Source organism: Desmodus rotundus, chromosome 7 (genome assembly GCF_022682495.2).
Source record: "Desmodus rotundus isolate HL8 chromosome 7, HLdesRot8A.1, whole genome shotgun sequence".
In the NCBI taxonomy this organism is placed as follows: domain Eukaryota; kingdom Metazoa; phylum Chordata; class Mammalia; order Chiroptera; family Phyllostomidae; genus Desmodus; species Desmodus rotundus.
Window position 1 is genome coordinate 87,311,957 of NC_071393.1, and position 25,292 is coordinate 87,337,248.

Consider the following 25,292-nt stretch of genomic DNA (forward strand, 5'->3'; position numbering starts at 1 on the left):
TGCCAGCTGTGTGATGCTGAGTAAATTATTTAACATCTGCGAGCCTCAGTTTCTTCAAATAAAAAACAGGGTAATAACACTGCTTACTTCACAGGGACATTTCAGAATTAGATTAGACTAATTTTTATATTGATAACATTTAGCACAAAGCCTTATACATATTAACAGTTTAATAAACAGTAATAATTACCATTAACTTATTTTTTGTTGAGGTTTTTTTTTTAAGATCTTATTTATTTCTAGAGAGAGGGGAAGGGAGGGAGAAAGAGAGGGAGAGGAACATAGATGTGCAAGAGAAACAGTAATTGGTTGTCTCTCGTACGCTCCCTGACCAGGGACCAAACCATAACCCAGCCATGTACCCTGACAGAATCAAACTGGTGACCTTTGGCTTTGTGGGACAATGCCCAACCCAATGAGCTACACCAGTCAGGGCTCTGAATTTTTTATACTAACTATGAAAGTACAATTTCAGGATAAAATACTGTGATAGCCTCTCAAGAATTTTCCCAATTAAAAACTAAGAACACTTGGCCCAGTTTATAATCTTAAACAGCTTGCCATTATGCAATATTCATTACTGATTATACTTTTATTCATATTTTGACAGTGCAGCTTTTAATATTATACCTATTTAGCTTAAGCATATTACCTGATTTAGGAACAGGTTGGGGCGTTAGTTCCTACAGTTACTACTTTGGGTATTGGTTGAGCTACCATATGAAATTTTCTGATGCTGATTATGCTTCTATTGAATGACTGACTACCCATGAGAGTCCAGAATTTTAACTGGGTATGGTTGACACTGATAAATAATATCCAATGTATTCCTGAGTTCACTGTGTAGTTTCAGAAACACTTACAGGTTTAGACAAAGGCTGAACAGTAACAGAACTATCTGAAGATCTAGATTCAGGATGAAAATTTACTGGCGAGGCAGCCACTGGATTTGATGTTGGGTTCGTGTAGTGCTGACTTGTAGGCTTGAATGCAGCAGTAATACCTGTATTTCAAAATTATACAACATATTGAATATATTTCTATATAATCAATGATATCAAAATACTTTACTTTAAAATTAAAATAATAAAATAATACTATACCTCTACTGAGTGCGCCGTTCTTTATTCCCCTTGAATATGAGCTGGGGTTTACTCTATTCAAAATATCTATAAAAAATTATATTTATTTTAAAATTCATTTGTTTGAATGAAATATATATTAAGGTAATAGGCATTATTAATTGAAAACAGGTTCCTGAAAGGAATATACACTTGTAAGTTAACACTGACTTAAGAATACAGTTCAATAATCAATAGAAGAAAAAAGCAAACAAAATATAACCAGAGACATTGAAGTTAAGAACAATCTAACAATAGCCAGGGCGGGGGGTGGGGGGGTGGGGCGGGGACAGTGGGAAGAGGGGATTACAGGAACTACTATAAAGGACACATGGACAAAACCAAGGGGGAGGGTGGAGGTGGGGGAAGGAGGTGGGTTCAGCTGGGGTGGGGTGGAGGGATGGGGAGAAAAGGCATACAACTGTAATTGAATAACAATAAAAATTAAAAAAAAAGAATACAGTTCATTTTAAACATATGTATATATTTACCTACTAAAGAAACAAGATTCCAAGCTTTAACTGTTTCATAGACTTAGAGCAACCTTTCTAACTATAATGTAAAATCCAAATGCCGGAAATAGAAGTCTGATAAACCTGACTACTTAAGTCAAACCTTCTGTATGGCAAAGAAACAGTCCATTATAATGAGTAAAACTTTTCCAAAAATACATTCATATATAACCTATAATTAAAGTATATGTCTTTCTTTGAGTGATGATAGAGCTGTATATACACTCAGGTTCCTATTACTCAAAATCAAACCCCTGTCCAAGATCCATATCCCATGCACATCCCTAAAAGCTTTCAAGTGTGTTCTTATGGGGTCTCTTTGGATTATCTGCACCATTACTCTTGAGTTCTCAAAGGGAATCAGAGACTGCAAACTAAAATGAACCTGCAGTTTACCAGAGTATCTTATAACTTCAGGAGTTTCCAATTTACCACTATACCATAAGTCAACGTGAGCCTAAGATTTGGAGGGATGGGGATTTGCCTAAAATTGTTCGTAAGAAAAAGACAGCACAAACACACCAAACATCATTAAATTTTTTTTCCCCTCAGTAAAAAGGAATCAGATCTCACAAAACTAGGGTTATTTTCTGATAACAGCAATGCAGTATTCTATATCTAAGCACTACAGATGTCTTATTTAGAAAAAGAATCTGCTCCAACAACTTAATACCACATTCATTCAGAAACTCACAATTAAGTATTTACCAAACCATCAAAGAACTATTACTGCAGTACTTTTTGGTGGCTGTTTTCTACAAAACACAAGATTTTACCCTCCTTTCTGGCAGTTCTATATAAACATTCAATCCATGTTCCATGTTAACATATTTTATGATTTACACATAATAATACAATCTTTTAAATTCAGCTCAGAAAAAAAATTCTACCGGGGGTCAATGTACTTTTTGACATAATTATTTTAAAACTAATAAACATTGTTCTAGTCAAACACTGTTAAATCATGTACAATCAGAATAAATTCAACTTGAATCTTAACTATCATGTTTTAGTAACAATTTCACAATATAGTAATATTCCAGTATAAAATAATCATGAATAGAAACAATAATTAAAGAGAATATATAATTATGTTCTGCTATCAACAAGCATCATTCAATTTATAAGAAAGTGGTATTTCACTTAGAAATTCCATGAGAGATTATCAATCTGCCAGAGGAAATGGTATTGAGAATTCAATTGGTTAAGTTATTCTCTCTCTAATAAAACTGAATAAAAGTCTCATTACAAGTTTAGGGGAAACAGGAACAAAAACCAGGCTTTCTGAAAATTTAAAAATATTCTCTTAATCACACTTCTAAGTACTGTTTTGGTAAGAAAACCTAAAATTTGTACATTATTTCTCTGCACTTCTATATATTTTTGAGTGGACATTTTAACTGGTGTCGCTGCTCTTTGCTTTAACATTATAACAATGTCAAATCCAATTACTCTAATTGAAATCTAGTATCTACAAAAGTGTTGAAGTGTTCCACTAAAAAGCCATAATGATTTTAAGTTTTAACTAACTGCTATGTCATCAAAGTATAGGAGCTGTAGACAGTGTCCTTCTCTTTCATGAATATACTGGGTTGCTCAAAAAGCCCATTTGTTTTTTTCTATAAAATAAAAGACACATTTTTCATTTTCACCAATAACTTTATTATTGGGTGTTTATTATTTTGGGTATTTTGAGTACTCAAATATCTCCCACAGGGCATAACGCTGATTGTTTCAATCAATGTCTCATTTTGACTGCTATCAACTTTACCCGGTGTTCCCAACCACAGAGTATCGTCCAGCAAGAAATCTCTAGCACGAAACTTTGCAAATCACTTTTGACACATTCAATCAGTCACAGCACCTTCTCCATACACTGCACAAATCTTTTTTTTTGCACTTCAGTTGCATTTTTACCTTTCTTGAAACAAGAAAGCATAATATGCCAAAATGTTGCATATTTTTTCCATCTTCAATATTAAAATGGCTGCACAAAAATTCACCAATTTTGACAAGTACACTTTTTTTCAAGGCACACTGATATGACAGCTGTCACAATACAACCTAACAAAATTGTTTCAAATTAAATTAAAGACAACTAAGTGCTACTAGAAGCTATCTTATGGAAAAAGCCAAAAGGACTTTTTGGTCAACCCAACAAATGCAAGTTGCAGGATAATGGGTATGGTCAGAAGTACTTGTTGGTATACAGGCCAGAAATTATGCAATCAATCCTTCATTGCCTATACATTTTTTATCTATGAATGGATGACAATGTAATGAGGCAGTTGCCTGGATTTGAGAACCCCTATCTGAGACACACAAACTCATTTAGTACATTCTGACATTTTAAACAAAGTATTCTAAACCCATTTTTTTCCCCACTTCTGAGTTTGAGTAGGAAAAAAAAAGATAAATGAACAAATAGGATAAATAAACAAATAGGATACTTGGCTCCACTAAAAATTATGATTTCTAGTAACAAAAGACCTCTAATGTCACCAGCTAATCTTAGTCTGTTTCTTTTTCTCAGATCTGGTATTTGAACTTCTTACCGCCTTCCTCAAGTATCCAATCACATCCCTACCCTATTTCTAAAATTCTTTTTTACCTCCCACCCAGTTTTCACCCCAACTCTTTATAAAAGAATAAGATCATATGTACCTACAACCCAGTTCATAATTTTTTTCTATTAGAAACAATACCTTGTAAAACTTGGCTTCACCAAAAGTAAATGCTTACTTGAAATTGCTGGTTTTGAACTTGATATCTCTCCAACAAAGATTGGCTCATCATCATCATCATCCTCGACCTCTTTTACTTTCTTCTGCCATGGTTCCAACTCTTCTTCTTCACATTCCATAAAGAGTTCTGCCATTTTCGATTTCTAATTCTCAAAAGGAAAGCAAACCTTATTTTCAATAAAACAAATCAATACATTTTTGTAATATATAGCATGATACTTAAGATCTACTTTAATAATCCTAATAGCAATTTCTGAATTTATATTTGTAGTTAGTACATGGTATCAGCAATGAGAAACTCAGAACTCACTCTCTTAGATGACAGATAACTATCAACAGGTAGGTAAATAGGTGGATAGAGATAGGTAACGGCTGACAGCAGTTACAGTGGACAGGAAATTTGCAAAGTCAATTTCAGTTATATGCCTGGAATATGATTATATCTACAAAAGTGATTTCACTGAACAATTATCTGAAAAAAAACAGTATTAACAACAAGGAGATAAACTAAGAATAAGAGGCAATAGATACAGATATACTAGAAAAAATGAACTAAATTCAGGAATGCCAGGCACACAGCAAAGCAGGAATGAGGTGTTACCAGTGGTGCTCAGCCTGTAGCTGGTGTGCCACACACACGCAGCCCAGAATGACTGTGAATTCGGCACAACACAAAATTTACTTAAAACATTATGAGATTTTTTTGTGATTACATGTCACAGTGTATTTAAAGTGTGGCCCAAGACAACTCTTCTTCCAATGTGGCCCAAAGATGCCCTTATACGAAAATAAGGGAACAAAATGAGGCTTATTCCATTCAGGGTAATTTCCCTTCTACAAAATGATGTCACAAATCATTTCTTGACCTAACATTACTTAAATGTTTAGTAGGCCACCTGTCAAGAAACAAGGCATTCTCATTTTCCAAAATGTCACTAGGATAATGAACTGATCTCTTGCTTTTCTAAACTATACTATATTACTAATTATATAAAGTTTTTCAAATCAAATGATTAAAAATATTATATGTCAAAGTCCAAACTGAGCTCCTTGAGAGTATATTTCCCTCTATACTTTATATAGGCAGTAGGTACACAGTATATAATAATCTATGGACTAGGAAACAAGGCAAAGTCAGGCAATGCCTAATTAAAAAAAAAATTAGGGAAAATATTATTTACTAAAATAAATAAAAGTATCATTTATTTCCAGTTAGTATATGTTATGAGCTGAATTGTATTTCTCCAAAATTTATGTATCAAAGTCCTCAATGCCAGTATCTCACAATGTGACTATATTTGGAATCAGTCTTTAAAGAGGTAATTAAGTTAAAATTAGGTTACTAGGGTGAGAGCTAATCCAATATGACTGGTGTCCTTCAAAAAAGAGATCAGGCCCTAGCTAGGTATTTCAGTTGGTTGGAGCACCATCCTGTGCACCAAAAAGTTGTGGGTTTGATCCCCACTCAGGGTATACACAGTAAGCAACCAATCAATGTTGCTCTCACATCAATGTTTCTTTCTCTTTCTCTCCCCTCAACCCTCTTTCCTCTCTCTCTAAAATAAACATATCCTAGGGTGAGGATTAAAAAAAAAAAACAGATCAAGACACAGATACATATACAAAAGGTAAGACCATCTGAAAACACAGGAAGCAGATGGCCATCTATAAGCCAAGGAGAGAAGCCTAAAACAGATCCTTTGTTCATGGCCCTCAAAAGAACCAACCCTAGCAGCACCTTGATCTTCTAGCCTCAGGAATTGTGAGAAAATACATTTCTATTGTTTAAACTGCCCAATCTTTGTTATGACACCCCTAGCAAACTTTGTTAATTAATTTCAATTAATACAGAAGACAATGGATGAATTTCTCCATTCTTTTTAACAGGGCAATGCCGCTGTCAATACAACGCCCTTATCTTTGTATAATTCCCAGTGCATGTCTGAAACTGAGGACAGTACCAAACCCTATACACACTATGTTTTTTCCTATAAATATATGATAAAGTTTAATTTATAAATTAGGCATAGTAACAGATTTACCACAATAACTAATAAAATAGAACAGTGATAACAATATACTATAATAGTTATGTGAATGTGGATGCTCTCTCTCAAAATATCACGTAATTTATTTACACTTCTTGTGAAGTGAGATAAAACAACGTCTACGTGATGAGATGAGTGAAGTGAATGATGTGGGCATTGTGACGGCATTAGGGCACTGTAAGGGTTACTTGAACATAAGCACTATAATACCTCAACAGTTGATCTGATAACTGAGACAGCTACTTAAGTGACTAACAAGACAGGTAGCACTATGCAGCACAGATACAATGGACAAAGGGATGATTCTCTAAGAGTGAGATAGAGCTGAAAGGTATGATTCTATCATGCTATGCAAAAAGGAGCTTAATTTAAGATTTAAGAACTGTTTATTTCTGGAATTTCTTATTTAATATTTTGGCTGTGGTTAACTACAGGTAACTGAAACCACAGAAAATGAAACTTCAAATACGAGGTGAGTACTGTACATCGAGATATATTTTTGGAAAAAAATTTAAAGACATAATAGCTTTATGATTTCTTTAAGAATTATTTTTTTTGTCTATGCATATGTGATTATGTATACCAAACTGGTAATAGTTACCACTGAGCATAGGGAGAAAACAGTTCATTTCTACTTTACTCACTTTTTATTTTCCATTATTTGTTTTTATGTGAGCATTTGTTACTTTAACAATCTAAGAGTTTTTAAGGAAATGTGCCTACCTCTCTCATCCTTTCTCCTGAAGCTAAGTTATCAATACATAAGCCACATATAATAGTATCAGTTATGGCAGCAACACTTACTTTTTGGATGAAAAGGGTTGTTGCCCATCAAGATGCAGAGCTGACTTTCTGTAAACTGTCGTATAAGTAATGACACATAGTATCAGCCAATTTTATGAGTCATTTTATGTAATGCCAAATATTGAAACATGAAACTTGGGATTCAGAAATTCTTGGATCTAATTTTGATCTCCAAACTCACCAAGTAACTCCAGACAATGCAACAAGTTATATCTTAGTTTTCCTTCCTATAAAATATAAATACCTAATATAAGAATGTTTTTATTAAATTTAATGCACACATATTTCATCTTTTTTCCCTATAAAAAACTCATTTTTAAGTTTGATTATGTTTGACATATACATATAACTCATTTACAAAACGGGTTCATTCCTGAATGAACCCAAATTTAGTAAGTAAAATGGTGATTCTATTAAGCAATTACTACTTAAATTAAGTCTGAATTATTAAATTTTAATTTTTAAATACATCCTTTTGTAAAACTGAAGAATCACCTCCATAATGTATTATTTCAGTAAGTCTGAATTTTCAAATGCTAAGTAATTCTAATCTTTTACTGTTACCTCTTCTTCTTTAAGATACAAAGGAAATTATTTCCATAAGAACACAATTTTAAATAAATTTTAGTTCATATTTCTCTGGTTTTTATCAATGAATTTAAAAAGAAAACTAATTGGATATATTTTATCATAGATTAATTCATTCAAAAATAACTACTCGTTGCCATCTGTATGCAAAGTAATGTGCTAACTTCTAGGAAAAAAACAGATTAATGTCATAGGCTTGGGCTTCAGAAATTTACAGTCTACTATGTCTATAATTCTTTGGGCTTGAAAAACAAATGCTGTTAGAATAATCATTTAAAAACACATTTGAATTGCTTTATTTAATATAAGAATTTTAAAAGGATCTACCAATACCAAGAATACAGAATATTTTTTAAGAGCCACAATTACACAGACTATGAGAATCATTATAATCTTTTTGTTATATTATCACATAAATACCATTTAGCAAAACTCTAAATACTCAATTTACAAATATTCAACTAATAAAGACCTATCTATATGAACAAGATATTGCTGCCTATGACTATAAAGATAACTTTTAAGATAACCAACTTCAACAGCTTTAGGACCACAGCAGCTACTTAGAGACCAAAATTGATACACTCACAAACACCCTAAAAAGTTGGAAATCTGCATATGCAATTGGATCCATAATTTCAGCCTAAAGCTGCACTATGTAATACAGTAGTCAGTAGCCATATGTGACTATTTAAATTTAAATTTATTAAAATTAAATAAAATTTTAAATTCAGTTTCACTAGTCACATTTCAAATGCTCAAAGCCATACACATGGCTGGTGACTACTGTATTGGACAGTGCAAGTATAGAATATTTCTAGTGGACAATGCTGGTCTAAGAATCACTGCCATATTTCATCCTAGTTAAAAAAGAAACAAACAGTTTCATGAATTCCTTTGGCATCTCAGCCACTGGGGCATGCCAAAACCACCACCATAAAAACTTCTCGGAAGTCACTACTTTAGAGTATCAGTGGTAAGGCATGGAATTCTATGAAGGATTAAATCAGCTGCCATTTGAAGTGGACTATCCAGCAAAGATATGGAGTGGGAATCTCAAAGTTCCAAAAGGTCTTTGCAGCTTCTGCAGCTCAGAGTTGGCTCCAAAACAGACAGAAAAACTACTGACCTAAACTACTCTACCTAAACTACTGACTCAGGTAGAAATACCATGCCCGTGTTTAAAACACCTGTTTCTATGGAGAAGCAAAAATTAATTCCAAGTAACTGATTTATCAAACATTTTTTAATTCATTCACTTTGAGACTGCGAACAAATATATTTAATAATTACTATTTTATTTTTTATTTCAGCTTTTACATATCTAATAATAAATTATATCTTAAATAATTTTTCTATTAAAAAGTTTTTAAAAGTCAATGGAAATTTGGCTGTAAGTTTTAATTGCTTGTCAAACTTACTTTTATCCATTGATAGATATAACCAGATGCAATGTCACTGTGTTAAATAATAAAGGTAATGCATTTGATCTAGTACATGGCATAGGTGTGCTATGGACTAGATGTAGTCCTATTTAATTCTCTGATTAAAGGAAAGATTAAGCAGTTCCACAAACCACAACTATAGCATCTGAACATAAAAAAGAGCAGTAGGGTAGTAGCCAGAAGAACCAAGTGATAGCCCCAGCACTGCCACAGCTTTCAGTTAAGTCACCTTACAATTCCAGGTCTAAGCTCTTAGTTCAAATGAATGATCTCTAAGGTTCAATTCAGCTCTATACTTCATACTTCACTGTAAATTGTACACTTTATTTTTTAAAATAGTATACAACTGTATTAACATTTTTAATAAAACACCAAACAGATCTAACTGTGCCCAACAAGAGAAAAACAATTTCAACTAATTTTCCACATTTCTAGAACACAGTGGCCTCTAGTTGTGTTATATAAACTGTATACCTTAAACATTTATTAACCATAAATAGTAAAACTTGCTGAAGAATAAATGCCAGATTCAAGTTCTAACTCAACCACTTATTAGCTGTATGATGTTGGGAAAGTTAGTTAATCTCTGTGCCTTGCTTTACTAAGTATATCCCATATCACAGAGTTATAATGAAAATGAAATGAGATAATATGCATAACATACAAGCTCAGTGCCTGGCACACAGAAATCACTCAATAAATCTTAACCACTTTTAACTCTGGACTAAATGCTATTTTAAAGAACTCTAAAGATAGATCACAACTGTGTTATAATGGAATTTATAAGCTATCAGCTGAGAATTTAGAAATCATTTTGTTATGTAAGATCTTCATTACAGACATATCTCTCATGATGAAATTTTAGCTTTATATGCCTTCTGGAATGTGGCTGTCAAATATATCTTGCCATATTTTCATCTTTTTAAAAAACACATAAACTAGTTAAAACACATAGGACAAATTTGTAAAGCCTCATATAAACAAAACACACACACAATTTAATAACATGGTTAAATTATATACTACTGGTCTCATAAAATAAAACAAGTATCTAATTCAAAAATACCAACACATACATGCATAAAAACTGCCCCGGCTGGGTGGCTCAGTTGATTAGAGCATCATTCTGATATGCCAAGGTTACAACTTTGATCCCCAGTCAGGGAACATAGAAGACTTGACCAATGAATTCATTAATAAGTGGAGCAACAAACTGATGTCTCTCTCCTTCCCTCACTCTAAAATCAATACATAAAAAATGCATAAAAATTAACATTGGATAAAGTGTTTATAACTTTTCATCAAAAAACCCGCCTTCACTCTACATACATTCCTGTATTTTAATTTCTAAAAAGAAAAAAATTCCTTTTTAAAAATGAGTAGGTGGTAAGTAGAATACAAAAGTGAATAGTGAATGTGAGGAGTATGGTGAATACCTAAGTTCTCTATCTCCTTAAACTCTAAAAAGAGTTATTCAATGAAACAATCTAAGAATCACATTTACACAATGGAATGCTACGTAGTAGAAAGAAAGAAAAACGGTATGGATGGAACTGGAGAGTATCATGCTAAGTGAAATAAGCCAGGTGGCGAAAGAGAAATACCATTTGATCTCACCTGTAAATGGAACCTAGTCAACAACACAAACAAGTGAGCAAAATAGAACCAGAGATATGGAAATAAAGAACAAACTGACAGTGACCAGAGTAGAGAGGGGGGAAGGGGAAGGGTCAAGTCAAGGAACATTTATTAAAGGACCTGTGGACAAAGACAATGGGGGAGGACTGAATGTGGGAGATGGGGGGGTAGGGCAGGGGAGAGTAATGGGTGAAAAATGGGGAAAACTGTAATTGAACAATTTAAAAAATGACAAAAAAAGAAACCATATTAAAAAGTCAATCTTCGTTGGGGGTTTTTTCCCTCATCATAAATATAACATTTTAATTGGGGGTTTCCTAACCAAGAAGCTGGCAAAACCAAATCCAGATATGATTAACTTAATGTAAAAGGGAAAATACCAGACAAAAAATTAATATAATCACTTCAAATAGTGAAATTTTCTGTTCAAAATAAATATAGCATATAAAAGTAAAGTACAACTAACTCAAACTTAGTCTAAGATTAGCATGCTAGCAGTAACAACTATTAAACCTTTACCAACTATACTTCAAAATGACACAGAGGGAGGAAACCAAGATGGAGGCGTAGGTAGATACACTGCACCTCCTCGCACAACAAAAAGAAGGAAAACAATAATTTAAAATCAAAAAACCACCAGAACTGACATAAAATTGAACCACACGGAAGTCCGACAACCAAGGAGATAAAGAAGAAACATTTGTCCAAACCGGTAGGAGGGGCAGGGACGGGCAGCCAGGGTGGACAGGAATCATGGCAACGTGGCCAGATCCAGAGACTGGCAGATTGTGGGACGAACGGGGGCAGGTAGTATGACCGTTAGCAGACCCCATGGCCCCACATTCACGCATAGATAAACCGGGAGGAATGATGGGGGAGAGGGGCAAAGCAGACCACCCAACCCAGGGCTCCAGCTCGGGGAAACAAAGCCTCAAATCTCTGATTGAAAACACCTGTGGGGGTTGAAGAAGCAGCAGGAGAAACTCCCAGCCTCACAGGAGAGTTCGTTGGAGAGACCCACAGGGGACTAGAGCGTGCACAAGCCCACCCACTCGGGAACCAGCACCAGAGGGGTCCAGTTTGACTGTGGGTAGCAGAGGGAATGACTGAAATCTGGCAGAGAGTGGAGCAGGCACCCTTGCTCCCTCTCGGCCCCTCCCCGAAGTACAATGTCACAGCACAGCAACCAGCATTACCCAGCCCTGGTGAACACCTAAGGCTCCGCCCCTTTATGTAACAGGCAAGCCTAGCCCCCCCCCTCAAAAAAAGGTCCAAATGAAAAGAACAGATCAAAGCCCCAGCAATAATTCAACTAAGCAGCGAACAGATAGCCAACCTATCAGATGCACAGTTCAAAACACTGGTTATCAAGACACTCACAGAATTGGTTGAATATGGTCGCAAACTAGATGAAAAAATGAAGGCTATGCTAAGAGAAACAAAGGAAAATGTACAGGGAACCAATAGTGAGGCGAAGGAAACTGGGACTCAAATCAATGGTGTGGACAAGAAGGAAGAAAGAAACATCCAACCAGAAAAGAATGAAGAAACAAGAACTCAGAAAAATGAGGAGATGCTTAGGAACCTCCAGGACATCTTGAAACGTTCCAATATCCGAATTATAGGGGTGCCAGAAGGAAAAGGGGAAGAACAAAAAATTGAAAACTTATTTGAACAAATAATGAAGGAGAACTTCCCCAATCTGGCAAAGGAAATACACTTCCAGGAAGCCCAGGAAGCTCAGAGAGTCCCAAAGAAGCTGGACCCAAGGAGGAACACACCAAGGCACATCATAATTACATTACCTAAGATTAAACAGGAGAGAATCTTAGAAGCAGCAAGGGATAAGGACATAGTTACCTACAAAGGACTTCCCATAAGACTGTCAGCTGATTTCTCCAAAGACACCTTACAGGCAAGAAGGGGCTGGCAAGAAGTATTCCAAGTCATGAAAGGCAAGGACCTACATCCAAGATTACTGTATCCAGCAAAGCTATCATTTAGAATGGAAGGGCAGATAAAGTGCTTCCCAGATAAGGTCAAGTTAAAGGAGTTCATCATCACCAAGCCATTATTACATGAAATGTTAAAGGGATTTATCTAAGAAAAAGAAGATAAAAAATATGAACAGTAAAATGACAGCAAACTCAGTTATTAACAACCACACCTAAAACAAAAACAAAAGCAAACTAAGCCAACAACTTAGAACAGGAACAGAACCACAGAAATGGAGATCACATGGAGGGTTATCAACAGGGGAGTGGAAGGGGTGAGAGGGGGGAAGATACACAGAATAAGGAGGATAAATGGTAGGTAGAAAATAGACAGGGGGAGGGTAAGAATAGTATAGGAAATGGAGAAGCCAAAGAACTTATATGTATGACCCCATGGACATGAACTATAGGGGGGAATTAGGGGAGGGAGGGGGTGGGCAAGATGGAGTGGAGTGAAAGGGGGGAAATGGGACAACTGTAATAGCATAATCAATAAATATATTTAAAAAATGAATAAATAAACGTAGAAGAGAAAAAAATGACACAGAGTAAAGAGAAGAAAATAATATATGTTGTATATTTGTTACCAATTAAGTCTGTATTATGAAAGATGTAATGGTTACTGTTATTTTCTTGTAACATGATATGGAATAAAGCTAGCAAAATAATCTCCCTAAAAAAGGAAGCCTGTGCTTCAGTGAACTGCTTAAATCCACAAATCAATCTAAATCAGCAAAAATCATTAAAAACATCTAACTAAAAAGGTACCCTTCTTCACAACAGGGTATGGGGTATCTCTCTTTGCACTACATCCAGGTAAAACTCCCTGCTGATCCTGATTCAGGCTACAGACCTTTTACTCTACTTACCACTGTCAGTCAAAACTGAGCTGAGTGCAGCAGTCACTATTATTTTCTTCTGCAGAGTATTCTGCTGAAGGTATACATCTGAATATCCCAACAATTTCTATTGATGTTTACATACATGACAGTCCACTGAAAAGAAGTAAAACTCAAAGAAGTAGTTAGACTCAGTGACTTATACATCATTTTAACAAAAGGAAAGGGGATTTGGGCTTTTATAGACAAATCATAGGGAAGTAAATAAGTAGGAAATATATGAGGGAACTAATGAAAGATAAGGGTTATTTCAGTTAGGTCTGTTTATGCAAAGTCATCTCATTATCAACTCTCCATCTCAGGTGATAAAGAGTCTCTCTTCTTGCCCTGGCTGGTGTGGCTCAGTGGATTGAGTGCCAGCTGGTTGATTACCAGTCAGGGCACATGCCTGGGTTGTGAGCCAGGTCCCCAGTAGGGAGCACTCAAGAGGCAACCATGCATTGATGTTTCTCTCCCTCTCCTTCTTCCTCCCTTCCCCTCTCTCTGAAAATGAATGAATAAGATCTTCAAAAACAAAATAAAGTAAAAGTGACAGAATAATATTAAAATTCTGTCAGAAATCCAACTTGTGACCAATTTTTTTAAGTTTAAAATTGGCTTACTGCTGTCCAGGAAGAAATATTCCTTTGTTGGCAGTAACAGGTAGAACAGGATAGAACTGTTAATTTTCACAAGTGGGAAGCAAAGTAAGTCAATTACACATAATATGATTTCAAACATATTTGATGATTCTTACTGTTCTAAGAAAAACTGGTTATTCTTCTCAACGCATTCTCAAGCATCAGTAAATTTTAAAAACCCTGAATAAATTAGCTATAAGATAGTTGTAATATAAAAGGACTAAAGGAGGTAGATATACTCAGTAAAGGGGTCATAACCTACACCTGCAAAAAAATGACTTGAAGATGATGGCCTATGAATGATATTAGTGCAGAGAATGCTTTTCATTGTATGGGGAAAGCTTCAATTACAAAATCGTAAGTTACCAAGTAGATTATTCCTCTTACTATTAATTAAAGAACTTACAGGAACTAATTAGAGAATTTTGTCTTAACTTCTAACCATAATGTTCTTTTGCACCGGTCTAAAAGTAGGAAGGATAAAGGAAGATATTCTTTGTGTGGATACAAAGGTGTTTTGTTTTTTTTTTAAAGAAAGTACTACATTGTAATAAGAATGTTTGCCAAGAGCATTCAAATGTGACACATATTCACTGTACGAATCCAGGAGCTGGTTCTTTGAAAAGATAAAATCAACAAGCCCTTAAGCAGGCTCATTAAGAAAAAAAGAGAGAGGACCCAAATAAACACAATCAGAAATGAAAGAGGAGAGACTACAATGGATACGACCAAGTTACAAAGGATTGTAAGAAATTACTATGAAGAACTATATGCCAGAAAATTTGAAAACCTAGATGAAACGGACAAATTTCTAGAAATATATAACCTTCCACAACTCAATGAGGAAGAAGCACAAAGCCTGAACAAACCAGTAACGCCTGATGAAATTGAAACAGTAATCAAAAAGCTTCCGACACACAAAAGCCCTGGACCAGATGGTTTCACAGGAGAATTCTACAGAGCATTTAAGGGGGAGCTAACCCCCATCCTCTACAGATTATTTCAAAAAATTCAAGAAGATGGAAGACGGAGAACCAAGATGGCAGCGTAGGTGGACACACTACGCCTCCTCGCACAACCAGTACAGACAGAAAATCGAACGGCAAGGAAGTCCGACACCAAGGAAATAAAAAATAAACATTCATCCAGACCGGTAGGAGGGGCGGGAGATGGGCACCGGGGTGGAGAGGACTCGTGTGGCTGTGGCAGGACCGAGACTGGTGGAGTGTGGGACCAACAGGGCAGGCAGTCTGACCACTAGCAGACCCTGCGGCCCCACATTCCCGCAGATAAACGGAGAGGGCCAAACTCAGAGTGGTGGAGAACGGGGCGGGCAGAGCAGCGGGTAGCATCCCACGGCCCCACATTCACGCACAGATAAACCAGACAAATGGCGGGGAGCGAAACAGACCGCGCAACGCAGGGCTCCAGCTCAAGGAAATAAAGCCTCAGACCTCTGACTGAAAACACCCGTGAAAGTTGGGGCGGCAGCAGGAGAGACTCCCAGCCTCACAGGAGAGGTCATTGGAGAGACCAACAGGGGCCTAGGCCGTGCACAAGCTCACCCACTTGGAAAACAGCACCAGAGGGGCCCAGTTTGACTGCAGGTAGCTGAGTGAAAGAGTGAAAGAGTGAAAGACTGAAATCCGGAGGAGAGTGGAGCAGGCGCCATTGCTCCTTCTCGGCCCCTCCCTCAGGTACAGAGTCACAGCCCAGCGACCAGCGTTACACCGCCCTGGTGAACACCTAAGGCTCCGCCTCTTTAAGTAACAGCCGCGCCAGGACAAAAAAAAAAAAAAAAAAGGCCCAAATGACAGAACACTTCAAAGCTCCAGAAAAAAATACAACTAAGTAAGGAAGAGATAGCCAACCTATCAGATGCACAGTTCAAAACACTGGTTATCAAGACACTCACAGAATTGGTTGAATTTGTTCGAAGACCAGATGAAAAAAATGAAGCCTGTGCTAAGAGAAACAAAGGAAAATGTACAGGGAACCAATAGCGATGCGAAGGAAACTGGAACTCAAATCAACGGTGTGGACCAGAAGGAAGAAAGAAACATCCAACCAGAAAAGAATGAAGAAACAAGAACTCAGAAAAATGAGGAGAGGCTTAGGAACCTCCAGGACATCTTGAAATGTTCCAACATCCGAATTATCGGGGTGTCAGAAGGAGAAGAGGAAGAACAAAAAATTGAAATCTTATTTGAACAAATAATGAAGGAGAACTTCCCCAGTCTGGCAAAGGAAATAGACTTCCAGGAAGCCCAGGAAGCTCAGAGAGTCCCAAAGAAGCTGGACCCAAGGAGGAACACACCAAGGCACATCATAGTTACATTACCTAAGATTAAACAGAGGGAGAGAATCTTAGAAGCAGCAAGAGAAAAGGAGACAGTTACCTACAAAGGACTTCCCATAAGACTGTCAGCTGATTTCTCCAAAGAGACCTTACAGGCAAGAAGGGGCTGGCAAGAAGTATTCCAAGTCATGAAAGGCAAGGACCTACATCCAAGATTACTGTATCCAGCAAAGCTATCATTTAGAATGGAAGGGCAGATAAAGTGCTTCTCAGATAAGGTCAAGTTAAAGAAGTTCATCATCACCAAGCCCTTATTATATGAAATGTTAAAAGGAGTTACCTAAGAAAAAGAAGATAAAAAATATGAACAGTAAAAATGACAGCAAACTCACAGTTACTAATGACCACACCTAAAACAAAAACAAGAGCAAACTAGGCAAACAAGTAGAACAGGAACAGAACCATAAGAGATGGAGATCACATGGAGAGTTGTCAATAGGGGAGTGCAAGGGGGAGAGAAGGGGGAAAGGTACAGAGAATAAGTAGCATAGATGATAGGTGGGAAATAGACAGGGGGAGGGTAAGAATAGTGTAGGAAATGTAGAAGCTAAAGAACTTATAAGTATGACCCATGGACATGAACTATAAGGGGTGAATGGGGGAGGGAGAGGGTGGGCAGGATGCAGTAGAGTGAAGGGGGGGAAATGGGACAACTGTAATAGCATAATCAATAAGTATATTAAAAAAAAATGTGAAAAGAAGATGGAAGACTCCCAAACTCGTTTTACGAAGCCAACATCATCCTAATCCCAAAACCAGATAAAGACATAACAAAAAAAAAACACTTGAGGCCAATATCATTGATGAACATAGATGCTAAAATCCTCAACAAAATATTGGCAAACCGCATCCAGCAATACATTAAAAAGATCATACACCATGATCAAGTGGGATTCATCCCAGGGATGAAGAATGGTACAATATTTGTAAATCAATAAACATAATATACCACATAAACAAAAGCAAAGAGAAAAACCACTTGATCATATCAATAGATGCGGAAAAAGCATTTGATAAGGTACAGCACCCATTTGTGATAAAAACCCTCAACAAAGTGGGAATAGGGAGAGCATTCCTCAACATAATAAAGGCCATATATGAGAGACCTACAGCCAACATCATACTCAATGGACAAAAACTTAGAGCTTTCCCCCTAAGATCAGGAACAAGACAAGGATGCCCTCTCTCACCACTCCTATTCAACACAGTACTGGAAGTCCTAGCCACAGCAATCAGACAAGAAAAAGCAATAAAAGGCATCCAAATTGGAAAGGAGGAAATGAAACTGTCACTGTTTGCAGACGACATGATAGTGTACATGGAAAACCCTATAGACTCCACCAATAAACTACTTGACCTAATAAATGAATTTGGCAAAACAGCAGGATACAAAGTCAATACTCAGAAATCAAAGGCATTCCTGTATACCAACGATGAAACTGCTGAAACAGAAATCAGGAAAAAAAATCCCATTTGATATAGCAACAAGAAAAATCAAATACCTAGGAATAAACCTAACCAAGGAGGTAAAAGACCTGTACTCAGAAAACTACACAACAGTGAAGAAAGAAATTAAGGAAGACACAAACAAAGGGAAGCATGTACCATGCTCATGGATTGGAAGAATTAACATCATCAAAATGGCCATACTACCCAAAGCAATTTATAGATTCAATGCAATCCCTATTAAAGTACCTATGACATATTTCACAGATAGAGAACAAACATTTCAAAAATTTATATGGAACCATAAACAACACAGAATAGCTCAGCAATTTTGAGGAAAAGGAACAAAGCAAGAGGGATCACAATACCTGATATCAAACTGTACTACAAGGCCACTGTAATCAAAACAGCCTGGTACTGGCATAAAAACAGGCACATAGACCAATGGAACAGAACAGAGAGCCCAGAAATAAACCCAAGTCTTTATGGTCAATTAATACTTGACAAAGGAGGCAGGAGCATAAAATGGAGCAAAAGTAGCCTCTTCAACAGATGGTGTTTGGAGATCTGGACAGCTACATGCAAAAAAATGAAACTTGATCACCAACTTACACCATACACAAAAATAAATTCAAGATGGATAAAAGACTTAAATATAAGTCATAACACCAGAAAAGTCCTAGAGGGAAACATTGGCAGGAAGATCTCAGACATTCCACACAGCAACATCCTCACAGACACGTCCCCTAAAGCAAGGGACATAAAGGAAAGAATAAACAAATGGGACCTCATCAAAATAAAAAGCTTCTGCATGGCTAAAGAAAACAGCATTAGAATACAAAGAGAACCAACAGAATGGGAAAACATATTTGCCAATGATACCTCAGACAAGGGCCTGATCTCCAAAATATATAAAGAACGCACACAACTCTACTCCAGGAAGACAAACAACCCAATTAAAAAATGGGCAAAGGACTTGAACAGATACTTCTCCAAGGAAGACATACAGAGGGCCCAGAGACATATGAAAAGATGCTCAGTATCACTAGCCATCAGAGAGATGCAAATTAAAACCACAATGAGGTACCATCTCACACCAGTCAGAGTGGCCAACATAAACAAATCCACAAACAAATGTTGGAGAGGATGCGGAGAAAAGGGAACCCTCGTGCACTGTTGGTGGGAATGCAGACTGGTGAGGCCACTGTGGAAAACAATATGGAATTTCCTCAGAAAACTAAAACTGGAACTGCCCTTTGACCCAGCAATTCCGCTGCTGGGATTATACCCTAAGAACCCTGAAACACCAATCCAAAAGAACCTGTGCACCCCAATGTTCATAGCGGCACAATTTACAATAGCCAAGTACTGGAAGCAACCTAAGTGCCCATCAGCAAATGAGTGGATCAAAAAATTATGGTACATTTACACAATGGAATTCTACGCAGCAGAGAGAAAGAAGGAGCTTATACCCTTTGCAATGGCATGGATGGAACTGGAGAGCATTATGCTAAGTGAAATAAGCCAGACAGTGAGGGACAAATACCATATGATCTCACCTTTAACTGGAACATAATCAACAAAAGAAAAAAGCAAACAAAATACAATCAGAGACATTGAAATTAAGAACATTGTAACAATAGCCACAGGGGAGTGGGGAGGGGATAGTGGGGAGAGGGGTCTATAGGAGCTACTATAAAGGACACAAGGGCAAAATCAAGGGGGAGGGTAGAGGTGGGGGAGAGAGGTGGGACTGGCTAGGGTGGGGTGGAGGGCAGGGGAGAAAATGCAGACAATTGTAACTGAATAAAAATAAATAAACAAATTTAAAAAATGTATTTTTAAAAAAGTACTACATTGTAATAAGAATGCTCGCCAAGAGCATTCAAATATGACACATATTCATTGTAAAGGTGGTATGTAATTAGATGATGAAGCTTTATTTTTTCATTTTTCTAAGCAAATTCTTATTAAAATTTCTAATAAGTTGTCTGACATCCCTTTATACTTTTGTGTATCATATAAAATTATATAAAATAATTTAAAATGTTAAAAAATAAAATCGCTCCTTTCAATCTAGATGATATAACTATTTTTCATGGTATTCTGAATGTTAAAAGAATCCTTAAAAGAAAATTGCTTTGTAGAAATAAATAAAAATTCTAAACAAACATTTTTGGTAGTTATGGAGTAAACTGTCATTTATATCTTTAAAAAAAAAAACCTGACTAAAAGATCAAATATTTTTTTTATTTGATAAATTGTTTGGGATTACATATTTAATTAGTGAATATGTTAAATATTTTTCATCTTTCCAAAGTTATTTTTGAAAAAACAAATTATGTCATCAATAATCTCTAATTTCCTGTCACCTAAAACTCTGGTTTACCTTCCACTTACAAAAATTGCTTTTCCATTTAGGTACATCCCCTGCCCAATTCATATAGAAAAAACAAAACAAAAAAAATCTTGATATGATTCTAAACGTTCTCTTGAATAAAGAAAACAAATAAATGTGGTAGAGGAAGGCACAAAATATTTATTCCTTTCCTTTGCCCTCCTCTCCCCTACTCGTACTGTCAATGCTGAGTAGTAAAACACTGGACCAAAGAAGCAGGACTGGATTAGACAGCATCACTGGAAAGAACGGATTGAAGTGGGGATGTTGAGATTTATAGCTCTCCAACATCAAACTACCTCAGAACTTTTCTATTTATCCCAGCTCACTAAACTTTTATAAGAACCCTAAGCAGATTTTCAAAAAAGACCATCTTTCTGACATCTACTTTCTGCTTCTTCTCTCCTAACCATCCCAGGCTCTGATGCAACAATTCCAAGATCCCTAAACTTCATGCTATTTCATGTATCCTCCAAATTTGCACCCCTCCTTTACCCCAAAACACCCATTTCAAAAGGACTGTTCCCAATATGTCATATCAGATTACTGCAGATAAATTCATACAAAATAGAAAGGACAAAATATCACCCCATAGATTACAATGCTCCTTGACTTACAATGATGTTACATTCCATATTGAAAATACCCTAATCAGAGGTATCCAACCTTTTGGTGCCTCTACGCCACACTGAAAGAAGAGTTGTTTTGGGCCATACTTTAAATACACTGCAACATGTAATCAAAAAAAATCTCATAATGTTTTAAGTAAATTTACGATTTTGTGTTGGGCCACATTCACAGCCATCTGGGCAGCATGCAGCCTGTGGGCCACAGGTTGGACATCCTTGTGCCTAAGACAAAAATGAATTTAGTACACCTAATCTACCAAACATACTAGTTTAGCCTTGCCTACCTTAAATGTGGCTCAGAACACTTACGCCACTAGGCTATCTTCCAAAAGGCCCTAACATCACTCAATACCTAAACTACGTCACGAGTTATACTTGCTTCCACAAACTAAAAAGGACTGCCAATCACAAAATTAAGAGGGCCGAGAACAAAGACAAAAATGGTGATGGGACATTGTGTACAAAAGGACTGAAGTGCAACACAATAACTATGTGTGTCTAAAAGAATTTAATCACTCCACACCACAGCCTCTAAATATAGAAGGCTCTCTACCAGTGGGGGAGAGATGCCATTAAAGCATAAACTCACCCTTCTCAATTCCATGACCACATCAAATTTCTGCTCTGCTTTGTGAAACTCTGTCTCCCATGGTGTGAATTAAACCTTGGTTTGGGTACCTGACTCAGAAGGGTTTGTAACACAATCACCTACAGTTGGGCAAAATCATTTGGCTGCTGCTATTCAGCATCATGAGAAAATATCAAACAACCTATCACTAACCCAAGAAAAGCTCAAAATTTAAAATTCGAAGTACAGTTTCTACTGAACGTATACTGATTGTGAGCCATAGTAAAGTTGAAAAATCGTTCAGTTGAACCACCCTAGGTCAGGGACCATCTGTACTTGCTAACTGCAAAAGGAAAATCCTTACAATGAAGAGGCTATCACCACCTTATCCAAGAGATTAAATTTAAGGTTACTAATAGGATAACCCCACTTTACGCACCTTCTGATATATAATATAAAATACACTGTATGACGCAGATAAACCCAAAGAGAAGGAAACTGTCAAAAAATAAAGAATGTAGATTATTCTTTTTTTTAATCCTCACCCCAGACTTTTTTTTTTATTGATTCTGGTAAGGGGTAGGGGAAGGGAGAGAGAAACATGGATGTTAGAGAGACACATCATTCAGCCGTTTCCTACACTTGCCCCAACTGGGAATGGAATCGGCAACCTGGGTAGTGCCCTGATGGGGAATCAAACCTGCAACCTTTTTGATGCTCCAACCAACTGACCCACCAGACCTGGGACAGAATGTGGGTTATTCTACAAGATCACTGGCCTAGTCTCTTCAAAAGGTCAATGTTGTCACACACAAAAAGGTGGGAACAACACTAAATTAAAAACTTAAAAGAAACTAACGCAAAACAAATGTAATACATGATTGGACACTGGTTCCAAAATAAACGATTACAAAAGATATCTGGGGGACCACGTGAAAAATGTGAACACAGATTGTAGGAATTCTTAACTTTAAGCATGATTGTAGTATTGTAGTTATATAGAAAAGTGGCCTTAATATTATGATATACATGCTGACACACACAGTATACTTTGGTGTGGATTGTCATGATATCTTCAATGGACTTAAGAGAATGTTCACTTAAGAGAATGTGAAGTAAGTTAGATAAAGCAAATGTGGCAAAATGGTAACAACCATTAAAACTAAGCACTATTCAACTTTTCGACGTCTGCGAAAAAAATAACATGAAAAATAAAAATAGGTTGAAAGGTTCAGAAATGAATTCTTAAAAATAACGATGTAAAAGAAGGAAGGGGCAATTGAGTGGTGTATCTTAAATTTTGCAAGGAAGGCTCCTTGCTTATCCCCCCCACCCCACTCTCTTAAAAAATACAACATAATACAGCGAATTGAGCACTGAATGAGGACTCTGAAGACCTACGGCTCCAGAAATGGCTCTATCACGTCCCAGCCATGACCCCAGTAAAGAACTTTCCCCCGGCTCTTTCCTCACTTTCCCAACAGAGACCACTGCAAAAGTGGTTTTTAGGTACAAATCCACGGGTATCGACGACAGACACAAAAGCAAAATACAATTGTAAGAGGATTTGCACTGTTTGGGAACATCCAAAGCAGACTGCCCTTAGCTCTGCAAACCAGGGCCTTCCACAGGCACAATTTCTGAGGGACAGCCTGAGTTAGCACAGCGATGCCCCGATGCAGGGCACCTTACAAACGCCCAGAGGTGGCTTGGGGACTTCAAAACCCTCCTCCTCCGCCTCGGTGTTCTGTTTAATGGCACTAAAAGACATCACATTCTTAAGACACAGTCCAAGCCTGAAAACCATAAATAAATAAATAAATATATAAATCCTAAGTGCGCAGAATTTTTTAAAAACAGCTCTTCGCCAAGAGAACCCCGTGAGCGAAAGTCTCCGGGGCTTGCAGAGGCGGGCTCACTTTGACGTTTCTCCCCTCTAGCAGATTCTTCTTTAAAGCGTTAAAACTTAAGGCAAGTAGAGCAGGAGCAAACCTCAAAGTGAGATCATTCTTTCCGTCTCATTCAATGAAGCCTGAAAGCTCCGTTCGAAAACTGCGTCGCCCCGTCCACGTTTCCCCTGAGAACCGTTCCTCCGGAGACAATGAACGGAACGTCTCCAGCAGAGCAGGGAGTCCCTCGGACAAGCACGAGGGTGCGAGTGTGCCCGGACTGGTCACCTGGGCAGGGGACCTGGGCTCTATGGTCTCCGAGGCCGGAGAGTTCGGAACCGCCCGTGGTCTCTGCCTGAGACGGAAGAGGCTCCGGGGAGAGCTGTTGTGAGAGGAGCGGGGGTCTCTGCCAAACATCAGCACAAAATGTACGGGAAGACCAATGGGAGACGGCTCCAGAGACAAAAGCCAAACCAGGCTGAGGGGAAACAGGCGCAGAGGCCTCGGGCAGTGAGGAGGAGGCAGTGGGAGAGAGGCAGGAGCCGGATGGCCCCGCAGCGGCCTGCGCCGCCCCGGCCTGCCTCCGGGAGCCGGCTGCCGGCTGCCGTGGTGCTGCGCGATCCCTCCCACGCCGAGGCCGGCGCAAGATGGCGGGCCGACCACCGCCGCCGCGCAGCCGGTCCCCTCCCCCGCTCCCTGGGCGCTCTCCGCGACCCGCGCCGGCCTCGACACCCCCAGCCCAGCGCCCCCGGAATGAGGCGGCGCAGGCCGCGCGGGAGGGCCTCTGCCTGCTGCAGCGCGGGGCGGGCGGGGGCGGGGGGCGCTTACCGTGAACGGAGCGGATCGGCTTGACTGGGGCCCTGAGGAGGAGGAGAAAGAGGAGGAGGAAAAGGAGGAGCGCGAAAACCTACACCGCGGCAACGGTGGCGGCTCCCATTGCAGAGCAGACAGGGGAGCTGAGGGAAGGGGGTGGGGGTTGGGGAGTCTCTCGGAGTCCGCGCACTGCTTCATGGGTAGAATCCGGGTCAGTCTCCAGGCGTCCGGGCTCCCTTTCTTTCCGCCAACCCGGGAGACGGGTTGGGCATGTGCGCGGAGATGCGGGCCCTCGAAGGCTGCGGAGCTCAGCCACGAGTTCCCTGCTAGCGAGGTCTTGGGCCAGGCCCCGTGAGACTGCGTGCCTGCCTGGCTGCTCGGCAGCCAGCAATCCCAAAATCGGGGCTGCACGGAATCTGAAGGCTTGAACCCGAGTCGCAGGGCCTCGCTATGTATAATAGCTACTTCTCCGCAGGCTTGGAAGGTAAGAAGGTCTAGGAAGAGAGACCTTCTTAAAGGTCTCACCACTAAAATGAAACACTGTGCCTTAGGCGTGAAGACATAAACTAGACAAAAAGAAGTAGTCAGGTTCTTTTAATAATTGGCTAGTTTTTCCAAATTTGTTTCAAACAGACGATTTTGCCTGTGTCTCTTTTAATTCTTGACTCTGCCATAGGGATCCTGTAATCACAACAATAAATCAAGTTACGATGAATGCGTGTACAAGGACACTTCCCCAGATACTGCTTGCATAAATGCTTATATAAACATTGTATT

General features: G+C 38.2%; 1 protein-coding gene across 12 annotated transcripts in view; it reads right to left on the reverse strand.

The window, feature by feature from the left end:
* ZNF280D (zinc finger protein 280D) overlaps nt 1–24,686 on the reverse strand; it is a 108,080-nt gene extending 83,394 nt beyond the window's left edge. For 5 of the 12 annotated variants that reach the window (XM_071221978.1, XM_024568427.4, XM_045201088.3 and 2 more), the window contains exons 1-4: nt 24,531–24,663; nt 4,376–4,520; nt 1,104–1,169; nt 864–1,003 (exon numbers count right to left, since the gene is read on the reverse strand). In XM_071221978.1, coding sequence (XP_071078079.1) covers nt 864–1,003; nt 1,104–1,169; nt 4,376–4,511 — 342 coding nt within the window. In that variant the 5' untranslated portion in view covers nt 4,512–4,520; nt 24,531–24,663. Of the gene's footprint in view, nt 1–863; nt 1,004–1,103; nt 1,170–4,375; nt 4,527–7,229; nt 7,384–7,410; nt 7,457–23,805; nt 24,452–24,530 lie in introns of those variants that run through there. The other 7 variants (XM_045201084.3, XM_045201086.3, XM_045201083.2 and 4 more) reach the window with 7 other exon arrangements.
* Nucleotides 24,687–25,292: the final 606 nt, after the last annotated feature.